The sequence below is a fragment of the Neolamprologus multifasciatus genome, chromosome 6, assembly GCF_963576455.1.
Source record: "Neolamprologus multifasciatus chromosome 6, fNeoMul1.2, whole genome shotgun sequence".
Classification (NCBI taxonomy): domain Eukaryota; kingdom Metazoa; phylum Chordata; class Actinopteri; order Cichliformes; family Cichlidae; genus Neolamprologus; species Neolamprologus multifasciatus.
In genome coordinates, this window is record NC_140444.1 from 9,142,018 (window position 1) to 9,165,572 (window position 23,555).

General features: G+C 40.6%; 1 protein-coding gene across 7 annotated transcripts; it reads left to right on the top strand.

Moving 5' to 3' along the window:
• The first annotated feature begins 2,178 nt into the window (after positions 1 to 2,178).
• Positions 2,179 to 23,534, top strand: LOC146516353 (girdin-like). Of its 7 annotated transcripts, XM_085162462.1 has the most exons (30): positions 2,179 to 2,344; positions 2,855 to 3,276; positions 3,357 to 3,448; positions 4,678 to 4,783; positions 7,016 to 7,085; positions 7,406 to 7,464; positions 7,553 to 7,636; positions 7,773 to 7,913; positions 8,075 to 8,253; positions 9,108 to 9,189; positions 9,826 to 9,984; positions 10,136 to 10,282; positions 10,429 to 10,573; positions 12,760 to 13,407; positions 13,501 to 13,706; positions 13,802 to 13,996; positions 15,571 to 15,701; positions 15,808 to 15,949; positions 16,026 to 16,199; positions 16,676 to 16,837; positions 16,977 to 17,254; positions 17,410 to 17,553; positions 17,666 to 17,852; positions 18,033 to 18,178; positions 18,852 to 18,944; positions 19,527 to 19,738; positions 20,393 to 20,473; positions 21,043 to 21,285; positions 21,456 to 21,521; positions 21,773 to 23,534. In XM_085162462.1, the coding sequence occupies exons 2-30, from the start codon at positions 3,214 to 3,216 to the stop codon at positions 22,855 to 22,857; spliced, it is 5,520 nt and encodes a 1,839-aa protein (XP_085018588.1). In that variant the 5' UTR covers positions 2,179 to 2,344; positions 2,855 to 3,213; the 3' UTR covers positions 22,858 to 23,534. The 7 variants fall into 7 exon arrangements, with proteins under 7 accessions (XP_085018588.1, XP_085018589.1, XP_085018590.1 ...); XM_085162463.1 differs by lacking the exon at positions 2,179 to 2,344 and having other exon boundaries at positions 2,652 to 3,276; positions 15,811 to 15,949; XM_085162464.1 differs by lacking the exon at positions 2,179 to 2,344 and having other exon boundaries at positions 2,652 to 3,276; positions 10,498 to 10,573.
• The last annotated feature ends 21 nt before the right edge of the window (positions 23,535 to 23,555 follow it).

Consider the following 23,555-nt stretch of genomic DNA (forward strand, 5'->3'; position numbering starts at 1 on the left):
ACTAATGAACATCAAGGATTGGTACAAAGTAATCTTGTCATTGCCCATGATTTTGCTATTTTGAGTTCTTAGTTCGAGTTTTGTTTTTTTTAAATTAGAGTTTATTAGTTTTCTCAGTTCTTTCTCTTTGTTTTCCTTTGGTGTCTTTTCCCTTTATTAAATTTACTTTTGTGTCTGAGGTTCCCAGTTTAGTTATTGTTATTTTCTTTCTGAATTACTTTACTCGTTAATTGTCTTCTGTGTCTCATATTCAGTTCCTTCTTCCTCCCCTGTGATTGTGTTGATTCTGTGCACCAGTGTCTCATCTCCTCCCAGCTGTGTCTCATTCCCTTGATTAACTTTTACTGTGTGAGTAAATATAGTGCTGTCTTCTCTTTGTCTGTCGTTGCAGTTTTTGTTTATTCTCCTAGTTTGTTTGCTTGTATCACCTGTGCTGTTGGATTTATGAAACTTATTATTTATTGGGCTTTTATCCACCAATAAAGTTGCATTTTTGTTTATTACACCTGTATCCTGAGTCTATATTTGGGTCCTTAACCTAAAAACGGTGGCATATCTGACCTCAAGCTTGAACGGAGGCACTTAAAGACTGACGAAGCCAAGCTTGTTCACTGTCAGATAATGCTTGGATAAGACAGGTTATAAGGATTAATCTATCCGTCCCATTTACTGCTTGTCCAATTCAGGGTCATGGGGTGACTGGAGCCTATCCCAGCTGTCATACGGTGAGAGGCCACATTTGAGCTATGGCCAAATAAAACATGTATCCCCTGAGATCAAGTCAGGCTTTGTGGAAAAAGGAAAATAAGGAAAATATTTTCAGAATATTTTTGGCCACTCAAGGGTGGACAGACAAACAGCAAACTTAGAAGCAAATACCCAAAAAGGAGAGAGTTGTTACCTGTACACTAAAAACAGAGAAAAGTATTTGTTTCTAGGCAGTGTATTAAAGGCCAAGTTGTTTTCATTTCTCCTGTTCATTTAAGCCATTTAAAGATTTCTTCCTTAAGCAAACGTCTGAAATTGAACCCATGGTACTGTGAGTGATGGGAGACAAGAAGAAAAATTCTTCTGTATAAAAATGTATGATAATGTTTATTTGTAAGTAAATGTGGAGGATCATATGTCAGATCGAGTAATTACATTTCTGTATCTTTCTGTAGCAACAATTACTAAAGTCAGATTTGTGAGTGCTGCAGCCCACTCACAAATCAGATAATTCAGTGGGGCCTTAAATCTTAACTCTAAACAAAATGAAAGTGGTGTATTTCCTTGAACATTTTACTCAAAAAAAACCCTTAAGCAACACAGGCTGTTGGCTATAAATTGCTAATGCTACCTAGTGCAAAGTGTTAAGGCCAATGTATGACCCACTTTCAGTACAAGAGCAAAAAAATTTAGGTCAGATTAATGAGTCGTACCACAAACTAACCTGCTATTACCAATTTGAATTCTGTCTTATAAATCAAACTGTCTAACTGTACATGCTCACTTGAGTGAGTAATTTAAACCACAATTTCTCTTATTTCTGCGGCCAATCTGCAGTACCTTTGAGGCCTAGCAGGGTGCCTCAACCCACACTTTAGGAACCACCGTTCTACTGTTCTAAAGCAGTAATATAGACTTGTACACATTTACAATTATTGTTGGAATCATAAATGGACAAAACATATAGAAAGATCAATTTCATCAATTGTTCATGATGTTATCTTACGAGTAATATTGACCAGATATCAATATCATTCAGGGTTATTGTGACACTCTTAATATAAACACAACTTTACGATTTTAACCCTCCTGTTATGTTGCGGGTCAGATCGACCCAGAACAGAAGAGATGTCACATGTCATCTGCATCACTACAGAAAACGAAAAAAAAAAAAAATTATAAAAGAAAATTGTAAAATAATGAATGCCAGTGTTTCTGACACTTTTGGATGAGTAAATTTGCCCCGTGTCAAATTAACCCAGGAGCATAATTGGTGTTTCTGGAAACCAACATAACAGGAGGGTTAAATGTATAAACTGTAATTTGTAGCAATGGGAATTGCATTTACCCATGTGTTCCGCCCGGAGTCTTGAGAGTGTAACACCGGAAGGTGAGAAGTAGACTCATGACTGTTTATTAAGAGTTTAATAAAAGTTTACCTCGGACGAGGGAAAGTTCAACCGAGCATCTTGTGGAGTTTATAGAGAGAACAAGATGAAAAATAATTTATCTAGAAATTGTGCACAAAAAATGTATAACTTAAACACGAGGTGGTGCTGTTACACCATTATGGTCTTTTGCGTGCCAAAGTTTCGTACTGTGAGTTTATTTTGGAGGTATTCTGATGTATTCAGAGGTAAGAACCTCAACGACGTCTCTGATATGTTTCTAGATTAGTCTAGCAACCTTTTGAATTCAGATTAACGCTTTTAGTGATTGCTGTGCTTTCTGGGTTGCACTGTGTCTTTCTGTATAAAATTACCGGTGGGCTGCATTTTCTTTTTGGGGGAGCAGGGGGATTTAATAGCTCCACTTAGCATCTACGAGCAATGCTAAGTGGCTACAGCTGAAGTGGATGTATCAGCAGCAGCAGCCTTACTTCTGCTGCCCGGTGGAAAAGAGGCTACTGCTGCTGCTGCTGCTGATAGGGAGGGGTGGGGGCGCTATCACCATGGTAACAGATTAAAGGCAAAGCTATTTCGGCGTTTCTGCTGCAGTAACTTCAAAATATGAACCCAAGGGCAATTTTTTTTTCTAGAGTTAAATTATATTAGCGAAGTGATATCTCTATTTGGCTCAAATGCCACTTTTTCAAACTTCTTTGCTCCTTTAAACATCCCTAATACAGCAGTGCCAACTCTTTCAGTGCGACGAGCAGAGAGCAGGGGGGAGGAGGAGGAGGATTGACAGCAGATGCCTTTGCAGCAGAGGACCAGAGAGGATGTATGTCCGTGTGTGCTGTTCCGGGACAAAATCCGCACATGTTTAAACGTTCACTTATCGAAATTTAAACCGCGAGATTTTACGAGTTTGTGAGAGAAAGCAAAGACAATTCAAAGCTCAGTGTCAGAAGGAATTCTTCTCTAAAGAAGATGGACGGGACGACCTGAATAGACGATTGGATCACTTCATTTAAAAGATGTATTTCGTGCTATCGTTTTTTTTTTCTTGATTAAATCAACTTGGATGTTCTCTTGAGACCAGTCACTCAAAGCCTAGCTAACGATGGAGAGTGGAGTTTTTCTGCCCTGTCTGGATCAGTTCATGCTGAGCCCACTTGTCACTTGGGTAAGTGATGTACGATGCTCTGGTCTCCTCACAGATACTGTGATATCGACCTCAAATCCCATATTCTATTTGCTGTTTAGGTGAGGACATTTGTGCCAAATGATGGGGGCATGCACTTGGATTTTTCTGAACTGCTGGATGGAGTCTTTCTAAACGACATAATGACCCAAATGTAAGTAATTTCATCCCAGTTTGAGCCTCTTGTTCATTTATCGGATTTTCAATATAAGTTGTATCAAGATGAATTCAGATTTTTGGCTGACTGTGGTCAATAAAGAATCTTTTTTTTTTTGCTGATTTCTGATCTTCTTGCTTCATGCTGTAGCATCCACTGATACTGTATGAAGCATCTGCTAACATTCTTATCCAGGGATCAACAGTACCAGCTTTGTTACTCTGCAGTAATAAAGGGGATCTTTGTAGTCAGCTGCAGACTTCCTCATTACTGACAGGTTCGGGTGTCTGACATAAATGTTAGAATTAGCATAAAAGTTACCCAGAGATGTACGGCTTGAGACAGACCAGACTGAAGGCAAGAGATTAACCAAAACATGAGAGATCTCATCCATACTGGCAAGATGCTACTTAAGAGATTATGATAGTTTTGCCTTATGTTCTGAGGGAATTACCCTCGTCCTTAGCAAACACTACCAAACCAGTGTGTTAAGCCTTCATGTGCAAGTTAAATGACACTTCAGAGATTGATAGATGACTCCTAACTAAAACTGAAGCACTCCAAAGAAAGAGGAAAAAAAACTATGATCGAGTGCACTTGTGGATAATGCTCTTTAGCCATTGCAAATCTATAGTATCCATTCATCCCAATTATCTCCCCAGGGTCACAATAACCAGTTCTACATGAAAAAAAAAGTTGCACTGAAGGGAGGGGAAGAGGCGGGATAATCTCCTGGATTGGGAAGACCCTTTGGGATTAGGGCCTGGTGTTTAGTGCCACTGGGACACAGATGGGAGGGGGAAAGAGTACAGAAACAGGACAAACAGCACACAGAGGGAGACTCGGCAGCTCAGCATTATATTTGTGTCTGTTTCAATAATTATGACTGACTCTTTTTACGCTTTGCCTTCTTTTTATCATCGTATATAAAGCATGTATATATGTTTCACTTTCTCAGTAATGAAATCTTACCTCTATAACAACCTATAACAACATCAAGCTTTAGAAACACAACAAAACAAAACTCCAGTTTGTTGGCAGGAAGGAATGATGTCACACAGGCTAAAGTTGGGAATGAATAGGGATCTTGTGAATGTTTCCGAGTCAAGATTTCTATCAGTTGCGGCTTATTCTTATCCAAACATGTTAATTATGTTTGACTGCTTGTTGGTTGGTTTGAAAATGGCAGTAGTGTCAAGTAAAACACTTTTATGTTACATTTTTAGAAATCCTTCAGCTTCATCTCAGGGTGCAAAGAAAATGAGCAAGGATCCAAGTCAGAGGATCCCGAACCTGAACTTTCTCGTGCAGCAGATCAAGACATTTTACCTGGTGAGTTCCCTTTTTTTTATAGATACAGCAGCAGCTAAGCTTTCAATCTCCCTTAACATCAGATTATAATATAGTCTGGGTTTACTTTAACTTCAACATGCTGGATGACTTAGCAGATCAACTAGTTCTTCTTAAGATGCATGGCCTAAATTTCAGTCATGTGAACATCTGTGTAATCGGCACAGGAACGGCATTAGAGCACAGCCAGAGCCAGAGTAAAGCTGCAGTCAGAGTCACAGACAGAGCTTTAGACTTAAGTATAAAGTTGGGAAATTCATGGGCAGACACCAGCGGTGTTAAAATCTTGGATTTTCTGTCTGTGTCAGAGTAATTAAGCACAATTTAACCCTTGAAATCGGTCAGAATCACCAGAGAAGCGATTTCACTGAGAACAGGACAATGAATTGATTATCTTAAGTAAGATAATCGTTTTTTGCTTGTTACCACACAAATGAAACCACAGTAGCAGTATTTCTACTGTAGTTGCTTTTTGAAACCATACATGTATGTCTGCTAGTTATGTTGTTAATAGTACCTCTGCACACCAACAATGCATTTTAAATCAAAGAGTCAACATTCAATGAAGTTCAGACTTTCATCTTTAATTCAAGAAATCAAAAAAATGCATTAATTGTTTAGGAATTATACACAATTTTATACAGATTGTCTATTTTTATACTAATCTTAGAGGCTGAAAAGTAACAGAACAATTGACAAACTCAGTAATGAGGTCCAAAGGGATGTCCCTGCAAGTGAAGATAATCTTTAGACTGAAAAACTAGAATCAATCTGTCAGAAACTTTAATAGTGGACAAATTATTCTTTAAAAAAGGGTGCATTCTGAACTATACCGGGCTATGATCTCTACTCTGATGTAGTTAAATGCTGCAAAACTGATTGAACAGCAATTCACAGCATAAATCGATCCAAATGTGACCCAAACACACTGTAATAGCAAACCAAGAGTTTATCAAGGCAGAGAAGTGGAATATTCTTCAATGGCCAAATCAGTTATCTTATCTCACCTCAGTAGAACAGGCTTTTCAGTTATTGAGGGTATTACTGACGGAGGAGAGAACCAACAGAAGGCAGGCAGGAGTAAAAGTCTGGTAGAGCATCTCAACGGAGGAAACAGCATTTTGTGATCTTCATGGGTTCTAGACTTAAGACATGCTGTAAATGATTTTTATCCAAATGTTAGAACATCCTTATTTCTTTAAAATTATGTCAGTTTGTCCACTTACTTTTGAAACTTTGAAAATGAGGAACTATGTATAAAAATGTCTGCAGTTCAGTTAATGCTATACTTACGTTAAACTCATCGAGTTAAAGCCGAAACTCTGCACTCTACTTCTCTATACAGTAACGTTACACAAACAGCTATATTACACAAACTGTGTCACTATCCAAAGACTTCAGGGCCTAACTGTACACATTTTAAGCTGTTTGTCCCCAGTGAATGGAAACAGAGACAGTTTGAGATAAACTGCAGAGTGCCATGTTTATTTTTGCATTAAAATTATTATTAGTAAGGCACTGTAGATGTAGGGCATCTAGAAGTGTTGCAGTCTATTTTTGGTTATTTTCATTCTCTAAGATCAGTTAAAAGACTTGAACCGCTCCACTGGTTTAACTGGAACTTTCAGCTAAATGTCAGTGTGTGAACATGGTTCAAAGTTACAAGGCTAACATGTTTAGCATGTATGACGCTGTCTACAATTACAACATGAGTATAGCATCTAGCTTGCTGTCATTTAATAATTTGTGCTAAACAAATAGTGCAGCTGCAGCTGTTTGAATTAGTGTATTTTTGTTTGATTTTGACCTAATGGAGCTAAAGCTTACATTAAGGAGATGCAGTGATTCGATATGAAAGAGACAGAATAATAACAAGTGCAGTTCTATAGAGGAGCTTTCGCATAAGGTTCAAAAAGAAAGGATGATGGGAAACTTAGGCAGGGACAAGGCTGCACCGAGCAGTTTTACAGAATTTCACCACAGCACCAGGGAAACTGGCTCTGTCATTTACCCATTCAGAGCACTCACCATTTGTTGGCAGTGTTTCTATACATGTATTTGAGCAGGTCCTATGTGCTGTACATACATACTTCTCCATCTATTCAAACACTTTGGCTAGAATGCAAGAAGTGTTTTGTCCTTGTTTCACTTTAGCCCAAATGTGGGGTTTTTCTCTAACCATCTCTCTTCTCTTTTCTGTCTCTTCTTTTGTAGGATAATCTGAGACAATTAATCATGACTCCTTTGCCAAATGTGTTGCTGCTTGGCAGGACTCCTTACTGTGGTATGCGCTTTAAAACGATTATACATTCCCAATATGCACCGCTTGATTTTCAGCGGTCAGTGATTTCTGAATAGTTAACAATGAAAACCTTTGAGTCTGTAAAATGAAACAGACTCTTTTCAGCTCCTTCCGATAACATTTTAATTCAATTGCACACCACTATCAGTCTGATAGCCGCACTAACTTCTGATGGCAATGCTTCGGAAAGTGATGACCCAAATACACCAACCAGCGCTGTGTTCAGTTTAAATCCGTGACAGCAGTCCTACTTCGATCCAGTGGGTTTGTTTTCCAATAATTCAATTTCTTTACTGTCATAGAACAAAGCCTGGATGAAATGAGGAAACTTTTGCTATTACTATTGGGATGTGCAGTTCAGGTAAATACTGAGTGATTTAAAATATATTTAAAAATGATGTTTATGGTAAGTTTCTGGGTCAAATTTGTGCATTTTTGCATTTTTACAGTGTGAGAGGAAAGAGGAGTACATTGAGAGAATCCAGACACTTGACTTTGAGACAAAAGCAGCAATAGCTGCTCATATTCAGGAGGTATTTGACTTTATATGACATATGCTTTGAATGCTACAGCGTTTTTTTACAGGTAATCGTTTGTTTTTGTGCAGTTGCTGTGTTTTGTATTATTCTTTCCTCAACTACGCTGATCGTCATGTCCCGTGTTTAACAGTTGACTCACAGTCAAGACAATGTGCTGGATCTGCAGTGGTTGGAGTCTAGTGAGCTGCACCCCGATGAGATGGAGGCAGCAGTAAGGAACATGACCACACACCTCCGACACCTGCTGGATCAGAGGGATACCCATCTGGAGGTACTTAATTTTCATATTTACAAACAGTTTTAGCTACATATTTTTATAGGAACAATGGATATTATTTTATTAAGATGCTTTTCATTTTAGACCGAGCTCAGATATTGCACACTCATCACTAATGTTCAACCTGTAGTATTAATCCTGCTTCCTATCTGCAGACTATAGCAGAGCTAATGCAGGAGAAAGAGGGTGTGGTAAGTTTGCTCAGTAGCCCCTCCAGCCCACAGTCTGCCAGCTACTCTCCTACAATTCAGCAGCAGCAGGTGGGGACCCAGCAACACCTTGCAGTCGAACTGGCCGACTCTAAGGCAAAGATCAGACGACTTAGACAAGAACTGTAAGTATGTGATAGATGGAAAAAATAATTGTTTTCTTTGTTTGTTGACTAAAATTCGCTTAAAAAGTTAAGATATATTTTAAACTAACTGGAGATCAGAACATTTTCATATGAAAGGTACTATATAGAGTGGATCAACGTTAAAAAACTAATACAAAAGAGGTTGTAGTAAGTTGGAATTTTTGTAGCACTTTTCTGCCCAGATTTATTTCATCTGGTGTCCCCTTCATGTCACCAAAATGTTTGCAGAGTAAAGTGTTTGCTTTTCTCCCACATTAAAAGATTATTAGGTTAAGCATTGTAGAGTTCCTCCTAACGGTGCTGATTGGTAAATGGGTTTCCTCTGTGTAACTGCCAGTAGGGAATAAATAGGAGGCAGAGAGAGAGAGAGAGATAGTACAGGATAAGAGATGCCCTGCAGAGTTTGGCCCACATTACTGCCTGCTTGGCAGGTTCAATGCCTATGCACTACCACTGACCCATATTTGCTCTGCATATCTGCAGATACTGCACACACGCACGCTAAAGCTGATCCAATCAAGATCTCAGTTCCATCATTGCTGTCCATCCCATCAGGCTCACATACACAATGTCACATAAAGCCATGCTCTGATTTTTTTGAATGGCCTTAGACTATTCTTTTTTATATAAGAAAATTAACACACTTTTTTGTCATCAGCATGTGGGAAGGAAAGACATTGAGCTTAACAGCTAATGTTTGATCCATTTTGTCAGAATTGCTTATATTTCTGTTATGCTTACTTATTATTTAAACATTTTCAATTCGTGTTTAAAATGTAGTGCATGCTAACCTCCCAACTTTATGTCTCTCTGTGATCCACACCTGACACCAGAGAGGAGAAGAGTGAACAAATGCTGGACTGCAGACATGAGTTGGAGAACATGGAGGCTGAGCTGAAGAGAATCCAGCAGGAGGTCTGAAGTCAAAGAACACGTTGAAAAAAAAAAATCACAGCTAATGGTGACAAACAGTAACCTCCTGACCTCTCTGCAGCTTATGCAGATTATTGAACGTTGTACTTTGCTGCAGCTCCGTGCTTAATAACTACTAACTTAAACCTCTGAACACTGACTCAGATGTACAGCTAAAGCCCCTGTGGATTTGTCTGCTCGGGAAATCTCAATTTGCATCTGTGGCTTAGATGGTCACACTAGTTAACATGGTTCATATATTTATGACATTTAAATATTTAGTGAAAATAAAAGCAGTATTTAATTTCTTATAGCCATTTTTGTCTAGTGGAATGGAAAAAGTTATTATATCACCTTAGATTTTATATTGTGCAACACTTAATCATGATCTTTGTCTCTAAAGGTTCTTTATTAATAACATTTTACATACTTACTTACTTATATGTGCCTTGGCTTTCCCTGATAAAGTTATCACATGACAACAGATTGGATGTTCACGTCTTACCATACCAAAAACACACAAATCTGATGTTTGATGATGAACTTTAGAGTTTATGGCGGAAATTTCTGACTATAAAAAGCTGTATCAAGCTTAAGACGTTTTTGTTATAAATCATTCTTTTCTCTTAACTTTACCAGAATTCCCAGTTGCTTCTGGATGCACGCACAGCCCGCACTTACCGTGATGAACTGGATGCCCTGAGAGAGAGAGCCATCAAGGCGGACAAGCTGGAGAGTGAAGTGGGACGCTACAGGGAGCAACTGCACAAGATGGAGTTCTACAAAGCCAAAGTGGAGGTTGAGGCAGAATAAATACATGTAGAACATACAATAGACTTTTAATTAACTATTGTAGTGAAAGATTCAAATAAAGAGAAATATGATGATTGGGTGGGCTTCAGTTTGGTTTAGTATTTAAGGTGAATTTGAATATTTTTTCATGTTTCAGGAGCTAAAGGAGGATAATAGGGTACTCCAGGAGACTAAAGAGGTTTTGGAGGATCAACTGGAAGGCTGGAGGGCACGCTCAGATAAAATCCACCAGCTGGAGAAACACAATCTGCTGTTGAAGGCCCAGGTCCATGACATGGAACAGGTCAGACATCTCCACAGAGTTTACCAGAAATATCATTGAAAATATCTGGAAGGTTAGATTTCATCTTTAATGTTCATGTAGCTTGTTCACCAGCTGGACAGGTAGTGCTCTTATACCACCGCTTATAGTTTGGGTTTTCACTTAAGGAGAGGGAGGCAGATCGGAGGCGCATTGAGGAATTGCAAACGGACAACTTGGCTTTGTGTTTGGCACAGAGGAGGAGTATGGAGGAGTCCCAGCACCTAGGCTGGGAGTTAGAGCAACTCTCCAAGACCACAGAAAGCTCCCAGGGTAAGAGTGGGTGTAAAGAAGGAATAATGAGAGCTTAGGCTAATCTACAATATATTGCCAAAAGTATTCACTTGTATTCACACCCAAATCACTGAATTCAGGTAGTGTGCAGAGGTGACCAGCTTTCTGCAGAGTCAGTCACTACAGACCTCCAAACTTCATGTGGTCTTCAGATTAGCTCAAGAACTGTGTGTAGATAACTTCATAGAATGGGTTTCCATGGTTGAAGAGCTGTATCCAAGCCTTACATCTCCAAGTGCAATGCAAAGCATTGGATACAGCGGTATAAAGCATGCCCCCACTGGACTCTGGAGTGATGCATCACACTTCCCCATCTGCCAATCCAATGGATAAATCTAGGTTTTGTAGTTTTCCAGGAGAATATTACTTTTATGACTATATTATCCCAAGTGTAAAGTTTGGTGGAGGATGGATTATGGCATGGGATTGCTTTTCAGTTGGGCTCGACCCTGTCACGGCTGCATAGCCGGTGTGGCACAAAAGCAGACACGGGAGAGTAAACTCAGGGTATCAAAAGGCGAGCCATTTATTTGGCTGAAAATACATAAACATAAAACAAGGCAAAGTGAGCTGGGGAAAAAACTAAACTGAAACCTAAACTGTGAATTAACTATGAAAACTGTGAACATTAACGTGAATCTGAAAAGTTTCATGCAGAACTATAACGTGAAAAAAAACAATGAACAAGCATCTGATCAGAAAGCATGAACTCAACCTGAAACCCAGAGTGACGTAATACAAGACAAACAGACGACCTGACACTGAACAGTGGAAAGAGGACTTAAATACACAGAAGGGTAATGAGGGAAGTAGAAACACTTGGGGAAACACAGCTAACACAAATGAACCTGACCCCACAGGGAAAACTAAACTAAACACACTGAACATGGAAACACAAGACTTTCAAAATAAAACAGGAAACATGGAGAGACGTAGACATGATAACACAAGCTTGACACTTCAAAACAGAGACAAAAAAATGCATGACAGACTGACACAGAAGACAGGAAAAGACTCAAACCAGGAGACATAGATAAAGCAAAAACTAGAATAAACTCAACTATATCCTAACTCAGATGTGGGCAATTCCAGGCCTCGTGGCCCGGTGTCCTGCGGGTTTTTGATCTCACCTTGGGTCAACACACCTGAATCACATGATTAGTTCGTTACCAGGCCTCTGGAGAACTTCAGGACATGTTGAGGAGCTAATTTAGCCATTTAAATCAGCTGTGTTGGTTCAAGGACACATCTAAAACCTGCAAGGACACCGGCCCTCGAGGCCTGGAGTTGCCCACCCCTGTCCTAACTAATAATAACAACACAAGAACTTAACATATTTCCAATATAACATAAGGCACCAATAATACAAAATAAACTCAAAATGTCAGGCTACAGACCCAACCCCTGACAGACCCCTTAGTTCCAGTGAAAAGAATGAAGACGTTTTGGACAATTTAATGCTCCTAATGTATAGGAATAGTTTGAAGATAGCCCAGTGCACTCAGATGAGCAGTGCACAAAGTCCTAAAAGAAATGGATCAGCAGGTTTGGCCTGAAAGAACTTGCACAGAGTCCTGAGACTACAAGCCAGGCATTCTCATCCAACATCATGTCCAACCTCAGAAATGCGCTTCTGGATGAATGGTCAAAATGTTCCATAAACACACACCTAAACCTGGTGGAAAGGCTTCCCAGAAAAATGTGAAGCTGTTATTTCAGGAAAGGATGGGCCGACATCATATTAAACCCTGCGAGTTAAGAATGCTGTGTCATTCAAGTTCATATGCGTGACTACTTTTGGCAATATAGTGTACTTTCCAGTGAGAGTAGATAAGGATAAGTTATGTAAAGGTGTGCATGCATTATTGTGCCATCTCTTAAATAAGTTATTTACTTGAAATACTCAACAATCAGGCTTAAGTTGTGACTTTTATTGTCTTTGTTAAATGAATCTGTGTTACAAAAAGTGAATCAGAGGCATGTCTGTACCTTTGAGTGACGCTTCTACTGATACCAAACTTATTTTTAATGATATTTTTGTAAATAGCAGCATTGCAGAATGTGAAAGTGACCCCTTAATAACATTCCTAGAAAAGTGAGCTATTTTCATTTGTTTCTCTCAAGCTTCTTGCAAACTAACTGTGTGTTTGTGTGTTTGTGAAAAGGCCAGCAGACCCTGAGTGAGGAGGTCAGTGAGAGGGCCTGCAGTCGATTGCTGAAACTGGAGAAAGAGAACAAACATCTCCTGAAGATCATAGAGGAGCTCAGAGCTTCTGTTAATAACATCACACAAACCAAACATAGCCACCTGGCGATGTGTAGTAACAACTGTACCTCATCAACAGACGAGTCCTCAGTGTTGCAGACCTCCTGCTCGAATGCTAAAAATCACTCTAATGGAGTCTCCCTCAGTATTGTAACAGAGTCGATGCTAAATGGGGATTTAAGCTGCCATCAGCAGCTAGACACAGAGGAGTTGGAGCGAGTCCAGAGTGTGAACCATCTCACAGCTAATCCAGAGCGTAATATCCAGGAGAAAGGACAGCTAGAGGATGGAGACAGTGGAGACCATTTCAAAGAAAGGATGTCTGATTTGGAAGTCTTAGAAAACAATCACAATAGGCGCCATTATTTTGTGAGGTCACATGATCACTCGCCTGGCTCAAAGAACAGCAGTCCCCGCCATGAAAGCATCTTCACAGGTCTGCCAACACGCTCCTCCTATGCCAGCAAGCACACACAGCGGCTAGAGGCCAAGTGCAGGGCCCTGGACACAATAAATCAGCATCTACAAACTTCACTTGACAACACTGGTAGGTCCCATAGAAAATAAGTAGTGTTTTTGTACTTATATAGCAAAACATTTTCAGATTAATTTATTTCTTCTGTCATTCTCCGTGTTCAAGACCGAAAGGTTCAGCGTCTAGAGGCAGAGGTTGAGGAGCTGGAAGCAGAGAATCAGAGCCTGCAGGCCTCTTTAGAGGAACTTCGCATCTCTGCACGACGCCTGGAGCAGTTAGAAGCAGAGAAGCAGACCCTGGAGCATGAAACAACTGCCCTGGAGAGAGACAAGAGGCAGCTAGAGAAAGAGAATCGACGACTCCGGCAACAGGTGGACAATTCTTTTTTAAAATAAAGATATCAGTTTTCTAGCGTTAGATAATGTTTGAAAAACCTTATCGACTGTTCTACTTTCCTGTATTTCAGGCTGAAATCCAAGAAGCCAAATTAGACAGCAGTAATGTCTGTATGGCCAGCTTGGAAAGGGAGATGCGTTTTCTTGTAAAGGAAGTGGACGGATTAAGGGAAACTGCTGAGAGGGTGAAAGGCCTGGAGAGAGACAACAGAGAACTGACCAAGCAGGCTGCTATCGACCAGAGAACCCTGGCAACCCTCAGAGAAGTGAGGACTGACTGGATGCATAACATGACCTACAGCGTTTAATACATTTATTAGACTTTCACCCAATCTAAGGTTTATGCCAAAGCTGGCCTAACCGTACTGGTAATTACTAAAATGATTTTATTTTGTGTTTCTGTAATCATTAATACACCAGAAGCACAAGCTTTTTATATCAACATTACATTTTTAACACTAAAATAAAAATATTGTTGTTATTCATGAATTTTCAAATTTACAGTTTTACTAAAAATACTGAAAAAATAGTAAAGAACATCATTATGTTTTGATTAAGATCCCAAATTTTAATTGTTTACTTGCAGTAAAAATTGTCTATTTTGCTGGCTCAAATTTAGGTATAAACATGTGAATTCATTTTGTTATTTACCTAATAAATAACAATATAATTTTTAGTTTTACACAAGCTTTTGACAGATTTCTAAAATATTCATATTTTCTTGATTTTTTATGAGTAGTGGTCTAATAAATGTGTTAAATACCTTAACCTTTAGTGGCAGTCTTCATATAACTACTTAAGGCCAACCAAATGACATTGCCATCCCTTACATAATTTCCTTAGGGATTAGAATTAGAATTAGAATAGCCTTTATTGTCATTGTACAAAGTACAACGAAATTGGAGTGCCACTCCCTTGGTGCAAAATGCAATAATAAATATAAATGTAAAATATAAAAAGTACAATAAAACAACCGAAGTACTCAGACAATAATAAGTACGATATATACAGGATAGCAGCATAATATAATGATAGTATGAATAGCAGCATAATATAGTGACAATGGCAAGTATGGTATAGTTAAGCAGGTTCAATTGTTTTGTGCTTATTTACTACGGTGATAGCTCTGGGAAAGAAGCTATCCCTGAATCTGTTTGTCCTGGTTTTATGTGACCTGTACCGTCGGCCTGACGGTAATAGTTCAAACAGTTGATTACTGGGGTGGGAGTAGTCCTTAATGATATTGCCAGTTCTGCTGAGGTACCGAGAGTTTGCAATGGCCTCCAGACTGGGCAGAGAGCAGCCAGTGATCTTCTGGGCTGTGTTGATGACCCTCTGCAATACTTTCCTGTCTGCAACTGAGCACCCTGCATACCACGTTGTTATGCCGTACGTTAGGATGCTCTCTATGGTGGCTCTATAGAATGTCACCAGCAGCCTCTCCTCCAGGTTGTTCCTCCTGAGCACTCTCAAAAAATGGAGACGCTGCTGGGCCTTTTTTTACCACCGCCGTGGTATTTGCAGTCCAGGAGAGATCATCAGAGATCTGCACGCCCAGAAACCTCATGGAGTGTACCCTCTCCACACGGTTCCCGTGAATGTAGAGTGGGGCCGGGTCTGCTCTGCCCTTCCTGAAGTCCAAAATAAGTTCTTTAGTTTTCGTGGTGTTCAGTTGGAGGTTGTTAACTGAACACCACTCAGTCAATCTGTTAACCTCATCTCTGTAGTCCGACTCATCCCCCCTGGGATTAATAAAGTATTCTGATTTTGATTCTGATTAAGCAATACTGCTATTATGGAAACCTGTTTGTTTTATTTGAAATGTATTGTCTATCTTTAGGAGCTAGTTAGCGAGAAGCTGAGAACCCAGCAAAGAGACAATGAACTTGAGAGGCTTTCCCATGAGCTGGAAATGAAGGTCCTGAACCAGGAGAGTGCACATCAGGCTGAACAAGAGAGACCAGATAACAGGTCTGTGCATACTCTTTGGAGCTTTCTGTTCCCATCACGTAACTATTTAACAGAATGTTCTAACAAATGCAAAGTTTTATAACGCAAACTAATTTTCTATACACAGCAGGTTCAAAATGCTTGAGTCTGAGCTGGAGACATCTCTGAAAAAGTCTCTGCAGATAAAAGACGACAAGTTGGCTTCTTTGGAGGCCCGTCTGCGGGAATCCTCCTCTCTGAATCAGCAGCTGCGCCAGGAACTAAAGAGTGTAAGGAATAAAGTTAAGCTTTCCAGACCTGTTAGTTGCTCTGGATCCACTTGAACGACCGTCTTCCGTCATACAGGTGAAGCTGAGCTATGAAGCCCTGCAACAGAGGCAGGAGGAAGAGAGGACAACATCAGGTTCCACACCTCCAAGAGAAACTGGCAAGGCCATGAGTGAATGGCTACGTGAAAGTCAGGAAGCTACCAAAGAACTGCTGAAGCTAAAAGATCGCCTCATTGAAGTCGAGAGAAATGTAAGTGACATTGGGTGTGTGAGAGAGATTGGGTGAATGAGGCTCGTAGTAAAAAGTGCTTTGAGTGCTCAGTTAAAATAGAAAAGTGTCTAAATAAGTAGCAGCAAAGAAAACTATCCTCTGGTTTACTTCATAAGTAAGAGAACTTTGGCAAATTTATAGCTGACAAAAAAAAGGAGAAAGAAATATTTGCCAAGTTAATCTGTACTGATTTTCAACTACCATTGAAAATGAACAATTACATTTACCCTGGTCCAATTTAAACCACAACAAGACATTTTATTGAAACAAGCCAGGAAAACAAAAACAAGAGCTGTAAACGCATAAAGAGGAACATAGAACACATAAAGCTGTACAATATTAAATGATATCATGGGTTCCTGTACACAGAGATTCCCTATTTTTGGCACACAAATTATCCTAAAGCTAATACCACGCTACAGTTTGTCATAATATCTTCCTGCTCTCTTATGCAGAATGCGACACTGGAGGCAGAACGCCAGGCTTTACAAGCCCAGCTAAAACAGCTGGAAAGTCAGTCTGACAGCCAGCAGGCTCAGGTCCTTGCCCTGCAGCGGCAGGCTGCCTCACTGCAGGAGAACAACACAGCATTGCAGACACACAATGCAACCCTGCAGGTGTCATTACAATACACACTAGTCTCTGTAACAGAATTCACATAAAAGCTTCTGTAATATCCTCTGGTAAGCTTCTGCTCTTGTAAACAGCATACACAAACTATTTATGTTACATTAATTCCTTGGTGCTTTTCTCCAGGTGGAAAAGTCAACAGTGAATTCACAGAGCGCCTCCCTTATGGCCCAAAACACTCAGCTGCAGCAGCAGCAGTCCAAGGCAGAAAGTGAACGGGACAGTGCTATACATGAGCGTGAAGAGCTGCGCGGTGCTCAAGAGCAGCTGTTACGAGATCATGAGCGCCTGGCAGTCCTGCACGAGCGACAAGCCATGGAGTATGAGGCCCTGATGGGCAAGCACGGCTGTCTGAAAAATGCCCATCGCACACTGGAACTGGAGCATCGCACTCTTCATGACAGGTAGGTCACAAGAGAGCTGTGGACGATGGTAAAGTTTGCATACAAGTTCATTTAAACCACTTGTCTTGAGGATCATTCTTATCTTTAATCGGAGCATTCCCAGTTAACCTAAACCCAAACATGAACTTCATATTCATGTTTGGATTGTTATTTAGATACAACAGCCTGTTGCAGCAACGTAGCAAATTAGAAGACCTGGAGAAAGCCCTCAAGGAGGAGCAGATGAGGATGGCTTTGGAGAAAGAACAGCACAGGACAACCGCTGCTGAGTGCTGCAGGCTCCGTGATGAGAAAGACTGGTGAGAACGTGCATGCACACAAACCTACACACACACATAAACTCTAGAGCGTGTATATATATGTGGATATATCAACAAAGGAAATTTTTCTCATGATACATAATTTTTTAAGGCTGAACCAGACATACCGCCAGCTTCTTAACGATAACGAGGCGCTGACATCGGATCACAAGCAGCTCAAGAGCCAGCTGAATGAGGCCAAGCTGGAGCACACGTGGCTAGAGGCAGACTTTTCGAAGCTCAAAAAGGACTATCAGCAGCTCGACATCACGTGCACAAAACTCACAAATCAGTGCGAGGTATGCTTTCAAATCCTGTGAACAATCCGATGGTTGCATTAAAAAAACAACTTTCAATCATTTTTTTCAGATGCTTAACCAATTCAGAATTCCAAAGGGGCTGAAACCTATCAAACCTATTTTCACAATTGCTTTTGATAGATGTTTATTTATAAGCATGCATGTTCATCTGACGCTTAGCTGCTGAGCCAGTTGAAGGGCAACCTCGAGGAAGAGAACCGCCACCTGCTCGCCCAGATTGAGACCCTGATGCTACAGAACCGGACTTTGCTGGAGCAGACTATGGAGAGCAAAGATCTCTTTCATGTTGAAGAACGCCAGTATATGTAAGTGCACAGGACAATAGTAAGTTTACCATGATCAAATCTTCATGCTATAGTATTTTGCTAATGGACTTAACAATGTTTGGTACCTGCAGACAACAAAACATATCTGTCATGCGGTGTAGTAGGACTCAGGCGCAGAGCAGAGTTCAGGAGAAAGCAACGTTTATTTACACAATCACCAGGGGCAGATATATACAGTGAGGGGAACGGGGGTCCTAGGTCCGAAAGGGAGGTCCGGGATTGGAGTCACCAACACGCTGGCTCTTCCTCTTTACAGCAGTAGAAATAACAGGTTAGTCACAGGTCCGGGGAAAACTGTGCACAGGAGAAAATAAAGTTACACGGAGATCGCAGCAAGTCTACAAAGCTTTAAAGATTCGAGGCAGAGGTTCACTAACGCATAATCATCCAGCGGTGAGGCTGTCTGCATCCCGGCCTTAAGAGTCCAACCTGTAATCAGAGCCTGACGAGATGCAGGTGTGTGCCAAGGGCGGGAGCCTGCAGTGAGCTCCGCCCTGCCAGGGGAGAATGTACACAAAACACATGTGGCCTTGTGGAGCTGGCCGGGCAGACACGGGGACCATGACAATATCGCTAATTAGGATATCAAAAATGCCCCTTTAGTGAGACCTAAATTCTATTGATGATTAACCTATATTCTCCCTCTTTTCAGTGACAAGCTTAATCATTTGAGGAGGCAGAAAGAGAAGCTGGAGGAAAAGATAATGGACCAATATAAGTTTTATGAGCCCTCGCCTCCTCGCAGGTAAGGGAACACCTTTAGTTTCATGTTTATGTTGATGAAACAAGTTTTATAACTTTTTACACAAATTCCAGTTCATAGAGACAGTTATTTGATCAATTAAGGCGATTTCATAGCATGGAACATGATTCATTTGTATGTAGTCATATTTCTGGCATGTGGCATGTAAATGCATAAGAATAAAGTAAAGTGAAATGTTCAGTGCATCATGGCAAGACCCTCAGCAGCCTGAGCCTATAGCTGCATAACTCAAGCTAGCTTCAGGCTCACCTGAGTCGCTCTTATACTAATTAGAGGATCCTCATACCTGAAGGCTCTGCCTCCTGTTCTACTTTTGGAAACCATTGGAACTGGAAGTAAGCCTGCACACTGAGAGTAAAGGTCTCTGTTGGGATACAGCTTTAAGATATTCCTGAATGAACTTCAAGTATTGATTGTTTAATCTGATCACAAGAATTTCAAGCTTGATTCGATGGGTAAGTGGTGATGCTGAACCACCTCGATGCCCAGTGCATTTTCTGTGCAGACCATCCTCTGTGTTATATTATTTATTTGATTTCCCTTGAATTATCTGCTCTTCCACAGACGTGGGAACTGGATTACTTTGAAGCTGAAGAAGCTGATGAAATCCAATAGCCGCGAGCATGGGCCTGAACGCCCACCCACACCCACACACTCAGGCGTTCCTGAGCCTCAGCTCTCCTGTCACGACAACAGTTCTTTCATCAGCTCAAATGGCTCTGGAGGCTCAGCCTCCACATCAGCATGCGATGTCGTCTCACCCCAACGTAACAGCAGTGAGTGTTTCCTTCTCAAATTCAAAAGATCATCATCAGAGCTGAAACATGCAGATCAAACAGGTGCGTTCACATAAGATCCAATTCACAGCCACTGTACAGAGATGCATGAGTGAAGTGATGGACAAATCAGGTCCATGTACATCTACATGTGAAGGACGCTCATCTTCCCAGAATTTGACAAAAAAGCCATTTTCTACCTTAAGATTTTCCATCAAGGTGCGAAAACTTAAATAAATATGTGTATTTTAAACTAAACCTGTTTCCACATCATTTATATGTGCATTTTGGTAACTATACATATACCAACGGCACTGTGTGAGCAAACTAGTTATCAGTAACTCAGAAGGAAAACTTACAGAAGCATACTTAGTGCATTAAAAATCAGAGTATGTTGTGTGTGTTTCATGTTCAAAGCATCATTCTTTCCAGTGCATGAGGTGTGTCAAGTTTCTTGAGGAATCCTCAGTATTTCTCCCCTTTGTCTTTCTCTTGTCTTTATATTTTTATTCACTCCTCCCAACACCCTCGGCTCTCTTTTCCCCTTGTCTTTGCCCTTCCTACTTCTCCCCTCTCTTTCTTTCCCCTTACTCTCTGCTGGCATCCTCCCTTCTATCTGTTCTGCGTGTCTCCCATGTGGTCACTCTTAAAAAGCCACTCTGAAAATGTTTCCCCGTATGAGGAACCGGCTGAAGGACAGAGACAAAGTCAAGTCCCTGTTTCGGCGTTCCATATGTAAGAAAGACTGTGGTCCGTTGTCTGGCTTCATCTTGCCCTTTTTACTCTCTTACTTCAGTAATTCCAACAGCTTTGTGCTTTATGCTTTTTTTTAATGCTAGCATACCACTAACTCATATCTGATTTGTCATTGTCCCCAAGTTCTAAAATAACTGGGTAATGTGTTAGCAGTGTGGACATCATTGGCAAACTCATTTCACCAGCCTAGTTTAAAGTTATTTGTTATGATATTGCATGTTCTTGCAGATACAGCCTGCTGCAGGACTTATTTTCTAACAGAGTGGCTATATTTGGAACAGTGTGGGGTATTTTATTAGAATCACAGAGGTCAAAGAAATGCTGCATTGCAGGAAGAGACTTTTGAGGCAGTAGCTTTGTAATCCCAGGCTGCAGTGAAAGCGAAACAGATTGAGATTATAATGTAAAAGCTCCATCCTTTACATCTGTTTATATAGTGACCACACTACTGGAAAAAAAATGCTCATAATCTTCACATCCATTTCATCTTTCTGTTCCTTTACGTCATCCACATCCCACTTCTTCCATTCTTTCATCCAACAATGAAGCCCTGAGCAGCTTAGTCTGTCCCTCGCCCCCATTAGAGGTAAACTGCTTGCCTGACAGCTCAGTACAGCTGGAAGAGTCAGAAGCTGATGTGGAGGAAAGCAGGAAAGACCCACTGACCTCATCATTTACCGACTCCATCTCGTCCATCCTCCCCCTTCCTCATACCACCACTCTGCCATCTGTCCATCTCGACAGCACCACCACTGACATTGTTCCAGATGTTTCTGAGCTGTGGGCGACAGGTAGAGGCATCCATTAACCAGTGTTTGTTTTGTTTTTTCTTTTGTTAATTTTAATTGATTATATAGTAAAATAAAATGCAGTAATTAAATTAAAACTGTCACGCGCTGTTCTTGCCTAAGCATAGAAAAGTGTCATTCACACAATAATTGTTTTATTTTTTACCCCACAGATAAGCATTCAAATGACAGCAATTTGCCATCTGGACTTGAGGACAATGATGAGCTGCAAAATCACGGTAAAACCTTTGGGATACTCATTTAGAGGATTCAACAAACATGCAGGAATTAAGACTAAATCCATCAAATCGCAATCATGACCTTGTTTCATATTAATCTCTATGTTGATCCTTAGTGCCAGCAACTGTTAACTGCTGCTCCCTATTGGTCATTTAGCATATCAAGGTGAAAGAGCAGAGAGATGTTTTTTTAAAATGATTTTCATATCAATTTTAGCTCTGAAAAAACATTGTAATTAATCTCTTTTCAGGGCTGAATTGCGCTGAGAGCAGGGCCCAAAGTGAGAGCAGTGTTGAGTTCAACCTGAGCCTGGAGAATGAGCCGTGGTCAAATGGAAGCAGCCCTGTGCAGCACCCTCCATCACGTCGTTCTTCCTCCTCCTCCTACCAACCACCCAGTGATGCCTCAACCCCCCAGCACACAAAGCAGCAGCACAAAGAGAAAGCCTCTACTATGCCCACTGCTAACAGTAAGATTTCAGATATCCAATGTGAACCAAAACAGAGAGATCCTGTTCTGCCTCAGGACTTCTGGCTTAGAAGGGGCACAAAAAGTATTCGAAGAGGGTCAAGGGGGAAGATGACAAGGCGCGCATCAGATTCAGGAGGTACAGGCAAAATCAATCCAGGACTCAATGGGATGAATCCTAAACTGAGCACAAGCAAAGCTGAAACTACCAAAGCCTCTGCTTGTTCACCAATCACAGTGTTGTATGTTCAGGGCAAATCATCCTCAATGTCCGGCTGCCTCAACTGTTTCTCTTCCCCGATGGGAAAAGAAGGGCGACTGAAAGGGCCGTGGTCTCCCAAAAGTCTCCCTCGCGCAAGCAGTGTCATTTCAACAGCAGAGGGCTCGTCCCGACGATCCAGTGTCAGCAGTGACTACAAGGTGATAGTCAAGACTGACCTGGTCCCTGTCCAGGCTTCAGAGTATTCAGAGAGCAATATTAAGGAAGAAGCAGCAAGCCCAAATCAACAACCAGAGCCAGAGGTTAAGAACAGTGAGCCTGCGCCCATTCCTCCTGTCAAACCTCCAAGAGACCCAGCAGCTGTGCAGGAGCCACTTTTTGACTCCTCATTCACTTTCAAATCTGTCTTTTCCGATACAATCTTTGGTGATTCTGTGGTTACCACCACAACTAGTCTAGATGGGCTTGACACCAACCGAACCGTCCTCTGTCAAAATTCACCTCTGGATCAAACCTGTTCACGAGAAATCTCAAAATCTGTCGAAAACACACCGCAAACAGTTCTTAATATGGCAGATGAGCAGAGTCAAAATCCAGAGCATGCAGCTGGGCTGGGAGGGAAAGACGAGCAGCTCACAATTGCATGAAAGCAGCCGTCACTGTCACACCACTGTACAATTAGTCACTCAAATAAAGCAGGTGGCTATGAAGCAATTATTCATCACAGCACACAAGGATTTTAAGCAATCAGTATGTTTGCACTGTATTACACTGGCTACCTATAAAAGTGTGTTCAATAAAAAGACATTCAAAGAAATTCTGACGGCTAAAGAACCAAATGGGACAGGCGGAAAAAAAATAAAAAAAAATAAAAAAATAAAAATAAAATAAAATAAAAAGACATTCTGATATTTTTTTTAATTGCTGTAGTAATCAACCTGAGCAGCAGATCAAAAATGTTACAGTATTATTTACGCATTGGTTATTGTTTTGTACAAATGATGTTTAATTTCATTCAGTGATACGTAGATAGATCTCCTGTTTAACCTCTAATTAATTAGAATTGTGCGTGTCATTCAGACCATAGCCATACTTGTAAATATATTCGTGTTTGCCAAAAATATTGTATTCATTTTTGTAACTTCTATTTATGTTCTGTTCCTCATACATGAGTTATAACTTATTATGCACTGCTTTTAGAGTCTCTTTTATTTTGTATTTGAATCTGAGGTGGGAAGTGTTGCTCATATGTAAGACATGTGTATATCTTCTACCACGTGAACGCTATTTTCCCTTAAATAAAGAAACCTGTGCAAAATGTGAACATTTTTTTGCTCGTCATTCT

Excerpts from the sequence above, each read along its gene's own strand:
- LOC146516353 (XM_085162462.1), top strand. The coding sequence starts at position 3,214 with ATGGAGAGTGGAGTTTTTCTGCCCTGTCTGGATCAGTTCATGCTGAGC. Across the intron at positions 18,179-18,851 it reads GTTGAAGAACGCCAGTATAT|TGACAAGCTTAATCATTTGA; the intron begins GTAAGTGCACAG and ends CCCTCTTTTCAG. Across the intron at positions 21,522-21,772 it reads TGATGAGCTGCAAAATCACG|GGCTGAATTGCGCTGAGAGC; the intron begins GTAAAACCTTTG and ends ATCTCTTTTCAG.